The following is a 6,603-nucleotide window of genomic DNA, read 5'->3' on the forward strand; positions in this document are numbered from 1 at the left end:
AAAACAGAAATATAGATCAATGGAACAGGATAGAAAGCCCAGAGATAAACCCACACACATATGGTCGCCTTATCTTTGATAAAGGGGGCAAGGATATACAGTGGAGAAAAGAGAGTCTCTTCAATAAATGGTTTGGGGAAAACTGGACAGCTACATGTAAAAGAATGAAATTAGAACACTCCCTAACACCATACACAAAAATAAACTCAAAATGAATTAAAGACCTAAATGTAAGGCCAGACACTATCAAACTCTTAGAGGAAAACATAGGCAGAACACTCTTTCACATAAATCACAGCAAGATCTTTTTTGACTCACCTTCTTGAGTAATGGAAATAAAATCAAAACTAAACAAATGGGACCTAATGAAACTTAAAAGCTTTTGCACAGCAAAGTAAACCTTAAACAAGACGAAAAGACAACCTTCAAAAGGGGAGAAAATATTTGCAGACGAAGCAACTGACAAAGGATTAATCTCCAAAATATACAAGCAGGTCATGCAGCTCAATATCAAAAGAACAACCCAATCCAAAAGTAGGCAGAAGACCTAAATAGAATTTCTCCAAAGACATACAGATTGCCAACAAACACATGAAAAGATGCTCAACATCACTAATCATTAGAAAAATGCAAATCAAAACTACAATGAGGTATCACCTCACACTGGTCAGAGTGGCCATTACAAAAAAAATATACAAACAGTAAATGCGGGAGAGGGTGTGGAGAAAAGAGAACCTTCCTGCAATGTTGATGGGAATGTAAATTGATACAGCCACTATGGAGAATAGTAAGGAGGTTCCTTAAAGAACTAAAAATAGAACTACCATATGACCCAGCAGTCCCACTACTGGACATATACTCTGAGAAAACCATAATTCAAAAGGACTCATGTACCACAATGTTCATTGCAGCTCTATTTACAATAGCCAGGACATGGAAGCAACCTAAATGTCCATCAACAGATGAATGGATAAAGAAGATGTGACATATATATACAATGGAATATTACCCAGCCATAAAAATGAATGAAATTGAGTTATTTGTAGTGAGGTGGATAGACCCAGAGTCTGTCATACAGAGTGAAGTAAGTCAGAAAGAGAAAAACAAATGCCGTATGCTAACACATGTATATGGATTCTAAAAAAAAAAAAAGAAAGAAATGTTTCTGAAGAACCTAGCGGCAGGACACGAATAAAGATGCAGATGTAGAGAATGGACTTGAGGACACGTGGATGGGGAAGTGTAAGCTGGAAGGTAGTGAGAGGTTGGCATGAATTTATATATACTACCAAATGTATAATAGATAGCTAGTGGGAAGCAGCCGCACAGCACAGCACAGGGAGATTAGCTCGGTGCTTTGTGACCACCTAGAGGGGTGGGATAGGGAGGGTGGGAGGGAGATGCAAGAGGGAGGAGATATGGGGATATATGTATATGTATAACTGATTCACTTTGTTATAAAGCAGAAACTAACACACCATTGTAAAGCAATTATACTCCAATAAAGATGTTAAAAAAATAATAAAAATTAAAAAATAAAACACACCACGTTGCCTTAGGGATTTTGTCAGTGGTCCCCAAGCTTAAGGTCTCTATTCTTTTTTTTTTTTTTAAGAAAGGATTGGAATAAAATGAATGTTAATGTCTCTTTCAATTCTGTGTATAACTTTGCATTATTAGAGGAAATCTGGAGCAGAGGTGCTAAACAAACAAGGAGTCCAGCTTCCTGGGATCCTTGTCCACTGATCATCAGGCATTCTTTGGGAAACACTGAGGAAGGTCAGATTTCACAGTGGGGGGACCCACGTTCTGCCCATCACTCAGAGTCATTCCTGACCAAAGCTCCACATTTATCAGGCTCCAGGCCAGAGGCAAGTAATGGATCCAGCTCACATCACCACTGAGTGACAAACTTCCAAGGAAGAGAGATGCGACAGCCAGTGAAGCTGTTCCCACTTGTAAGAGACAGCCAGGCAACTGGACAAAACAGCTACTGAACTTAAATGTTTAGTTTATTTCTATCTACTGAGGTTTCTCTGATCCAGACGAAATCCAGAGCTTTGAAGGGAAACACAAGAATGTAAAGTTCCTTGCTAATAGGGCCCTCTAAAAACCCAGGAGAGTTATGAAATTATTCCTCCTAAGGGGACATAATCACTCAACCTTTTCAGCCAAACATGTTTGAATGTTCCAAACTTGTATTGACGCAGCTTTGAAGAGCTTGGTTCCTCCACTAGTGTAAATCAGGCATTTTTGGAGAATGTCCCTAGCATAACATGCCTTTATTTGGAAGCAGTTGGGAAAATTGGGGAGAAGATGTTGACGAAACCATCTGATCAGACTCAAGGTCCTCTTCTAGCATCCCCTGGCCCACAAAATCTGCCCCATTTCTAAACACAAATATATAGGAATTTCCACTTACAGAGTAAGAGAGTTATCACTCCACTGAGCACTTTTTATATATATTAACTCATTTATTTCACCCAACAATTCTCTAAGGTAGGCATGATTATTATTCCCATCTTAACCTAGCAGAGAGTGGCTAGTAAGTTGTGCATGGTAACCAAGCTAATTAGTGGCAGAACCATCGCCGAAACTCAGGATCCTGATTCCAGAGATCACGCTAGACCACTTCATCTGGAGCTGAGCAGGAAAGAGTAAGGAAAATCCAGATTTCCTGGTCTCTACTTGGTTCCTTTTTAGGTACTTGTAGACCAGTTACTCTAGATGGGAGCGGAGAGAGCATGTAGGCCAGTAAGTGGACTCTCTTAATCTCGTGTCCATGATGGGCATGACCAGTCAACCACATCACTGTCGTCTACTAATGCAAGGCAAGGCCTCAGAGTCCTTCTCAACACACCTCTCTGTGCCACCTGTACCAATTTGATATGCAAGTGTAAAGGAAAAGCCCGGAAAGGGCCTTGCAGTGCCTCCATACCAGTATTCAATTCTGTATTCACTGCAGTGACCCCATTAAAGACTTTAATTAAGGACCTCGTTAAAAGACATCATTAATAATGACCTCCTCTTGCACCATCTCCTAGTAGGGGGCTAGTGTTATGCACGAAGAGGATACATGTGGGTTATTGTCTCTTTCTCTTTGATATTTTTAGCCATTGGGCACCTTGTCTGCAATGTGTGCTCAGGGAGTGAGGTTGAACTAGATTGCTGGTTTTCCAAATGTGTTCCTTGAATCCTTGGGGTGTGAGGGCATGTGGGCCAACTATCATGCTTCAAACAGACCCAATCCACTACAGTGAATTTGATGAACAAGCTTTGGCTATTTGATTCCATTTGGAAAAGGCTTTAGGGGCTAAGCAAATAGTTTAGAAATGCCCAGGAACCTCCATACTGTTTTCCATAGGGGATGCACCAATTTCCACTCGCACCAATAGTGTACAGGGGTTCCCTGTTCTCCACATCCTCGACAACACTTACCGTGCTTTGTATTTTTTATAAAAGCCACCCTAAGAGGTGTGGAGTGATACCTCATTATGGTTTTGATTTGTATTTCTGGGGAGATGTTTGTCAAAGTGTACAAACATTCAGTTATAAGATGAATGAGTTCTGGGGGTCTAATGTACAGCAAGGTGACTCTAGTTAATAATACTATATTATATACTTGAAATTTGCTAAAAGAGTAGATCTGAAGTGTTCTCACCATGCACACCCCCCAAAAAGTTAACTATGTGTGGTGATGGAGGCGATGGATGTGTGAGTTAACTTAATTGTAATAATCATTTCATAATGCGTGTGAATATCAAACCATCATACTGTACACCTTCAATATATACAATCTTTATTTGTCAAATTTCCTTAACAAAACTGAGTAAAGAATGCAGAGGAAGTCAAGATAAATAAGAAATATTCAGTTCTGATGTCCTATAACACTAAAATTCCAGGGCACTAAGATTCTGTGACCACTAGATTGAATTATGGGGTGAGTTTCTCATGTGCTACAATTCCTGGGTTCCCAGAGACCAAGCAATGTTCAGAGCTGCTGAGATCTCTCTGTATTTGGATGGGAGCCTAGCAGAAGTTTTAGGGCCCCTTTCTGGCCTCTAAACTCCTAAAGACCACCATGTGAACACAGGGACCAGGGAAGGTACTTGAATCTCCTCATCTCTTCATGCCCTTGGTCTCCCTGGCTCTTCCCCCACTGCAGATGGTTCATTTCAGAGAAATCAGAGCTTGTAAAAATGACCCTCTAGTTTACCATTTGTGCTCAGTCATTCCAAAAACATCCAAGAGTGGGAAATGATTTTGCCTCTTATGTCCTGTTAACTTGCTGGGATCTGGAACAGCAACTCAGGACCTGCCTTTGTCATGATTTGTTCATGACCCTGGCCAAGCAAAGGTTTCCCTGGAAGCTCCCACACCCTGTGCTGTCTTTAAAAGGCATGTAGAGCAGCCAGAGCTCCAGAGAGGCTGAGACAAACGCAGAAACCAACAGCTCTCAGGCTGAAGCTTGTAACCTCCCCGCTCAACATGAAGGTCTCTGCAGCACTTCTGTGTCTGCTGCTCACAGCAGCCGTATTCAGCACCCAGGTGCTGGCTCAGCCAGGTAAGTCCCTTCTCTATGGCAAAGCTGATCACCACCAGAACTGTCAGATCAGCAAGAATCTGCAGAGACTTGCTGCAGACCCCGTCATTTTAAAGATGGGAAAACGGGTCCCACGAGTGTACAAGAAGAGCCCCGACCTCACAATCAGAGAAAGAGCCAGAACTAGAAACCCAGGCTACTGAGGTCAGTCCCCACATTCTTTCCTGACATGAATATTGAGAGTGATGTTGTGTCCATCCATAATCCGGCTGCCTTTGCATGTTTGGGGATGGGGGCACACAAAAGAAAGACCCTCTCTTATTGCAGGCACAGGGGGCATTTTTGTCACTGGTGGAGAGGAAAAAAAATGCTTTGACTGTACACCCCAAAATTTTACTGGATCCCAAGACAGTTTTCAGAAACAGTGGTTAGAGGAAGGGAATGAGGTCCCAGGGGAATCTCTCAAGGTGACGTGTTGTGATTGTATCTATATGTTTGTATCATAACTCATGTTTTCATCTTCTGATGACTTAGATTTTCTGCACGTATCAGTCTGAATAAGACAATGCATGCTGTGGTAACAAACAATCCTAAATTATCAAGGGCTTAAAACAACAAAGGTTAATTTCTTACTCCTACTAAATATCTATAATATATTGTCTAGAGCTTTGACTTCATATACTCAGGATTCTGGATTGATGGGGCAACTGATGGATTGGGAACATTGCTGCTTACTGTAATGAAGGAAAAGAAAGCTCTCAAGCGTCTTGCACTGACAATTACAAAAGCTACCTTAGAAATGATACTTGTCACTTTGTCTTCTCACTTATTGCTCGAAACCAGTTAATGGTTCCAATCAACCAAAAGTGGCCAAGACTTGCAAGTCTACCATGCGTCCAGAAAGCAGAGAATGGAGAGTATTTGATGAGCAGTATTATGACTATCACTTAGTGACATAGCTCTTCATAATGACGAAGTTGGAGCTTATTGCACTGACCAAGCTTTTTCCATATCCTTGCCTGTAGCGATGGGTCCCTACCGTACAGCTGGGGACACCAAATCAAAGGCAGAGGTACAGGACCTCAGAGCAGATGGATTCTGCCTCCATCTCTTACATTTCCTTGCCTTCCTGAAATTCCTTTCCTTACAAAGTCATGCTTAAAAATTATCTACATATCATTAGTGCTCAGTCTTTCTATTCATTTCTCCCCAATTCAGCTTCTATCCCAACTGTCTGCTGCTTTAATGTGGCCAGAAGGAAGATCTCCATTCAGCGACTGCAGTGCTACAGAAGAATCACCAACAGCAAATGTCCCCAGAAAGCTGTGATGTAAGTAGACAAAACCTACCCTCTCCCAGCCCAAAATTTCATTTCTGGGGGATAGAGCTCTTGAAACTGCATTAGAGTTAACTGGAGGCTTACACTTAGAGAGTTCCATCTCTGTAATCCAATCCATGAGTTTTCACAACAGGAAATTTTCCCTCTAGCTCCCTGCCTGGAAGTTTGTTCAGGTCATACCAGTTCCTTGGAGTCAAGAGCAAGAATGGCTTTACTGAGCCATCAAGAGTAGCCACTGACCCTCAACATCCCACCCTTCCTCTATCTCCTTCGTCTGCTCCCATGGCAACCCCTTCATCCCATGGCAGATGGTCCTGGAAGCTTTAGGATTAAATTGGCACAAGTTTCAAAGAGGATCCTTAATAAGTTCTTTCCCTCTCTCCCACAGCTTCAGCACCAAGCAGGACAAGAAGATCTGTGTTGATCCCCAGGAGAAATGGGTCCAGGATGCCATGAAGTACCTGGACCAAAAATTCCAAACTTTAAAGCCATAAATATTCACCTTTTAAAACCAAACCAGAGCCTCAAAATGCTTGATTCATTCTCCCGGTCTTCCTAAGATGTATTCTGAGATAACCTCATTCCAAAAGGGATGGCTTTTATTTAATAATTTTTAAAAATATTGCATATAAGTTATTGACTTTTTAAAAAATTTTCTGCCATGAATTTTTGTTACTTTTAAAATGTAAAGCTTTGGTTGGGTCCCTCCCCCTCTGTGAGC

The 6,603-nt window shown here is 41.6% G+C and overlaps 1 protein-coding gene across 2 annotated transcripts; it reads left to right on the forward strand.

Moving 5' to 3' along the window:
- Positions 1-4,482: 4,482 nt before the first annotated feature.
- On the forward strand, positions 4,483-6,376 carry LOC103075002 (eotaxin). Of its 2 annotated transcripts, none has more exons than XM_007458376.1 (3): positions 4,483-4,564; positions 5,756-5,873; positions 6,271-6,376. In XM_007458376.1, the coding sequence occupies exons 1-3, from the start codon at positions 4,489-4,491 to the stop codon at positions 6,374-6,376; spliced, it is 300 nt and encodes a 99-aa protein (XP_007458438.1). In that variant the 5' UTR covers positions 4,483-4,488. The 2 variants fall into 2 exon arrangements, with proteins under 2 accessions (XP_007458438.1, XP_007458437.1); XM_007458375.1 differs by having other exon boundaries at positions 4,489-4,564; positions 5,762-5,873.
- Positions 6,377-6,603: the final 227 nt, after the last annotated feature.

Source organism: Lipotes vexillifer, unplaced genomic scaffold, assembly GCF_000442215.2.
Source record: "Lipotes vexillifer unplaced genomic scaffold, Lipotes_vexillifer_v1.1 scaffold1854, whole genome shotgun sequence".
NCBI lineage: Eukaryota > Metazoa > Chordata > Mammalia > Artiodactyla > Lipotidae > Lipotes > Lipotes vexillifer.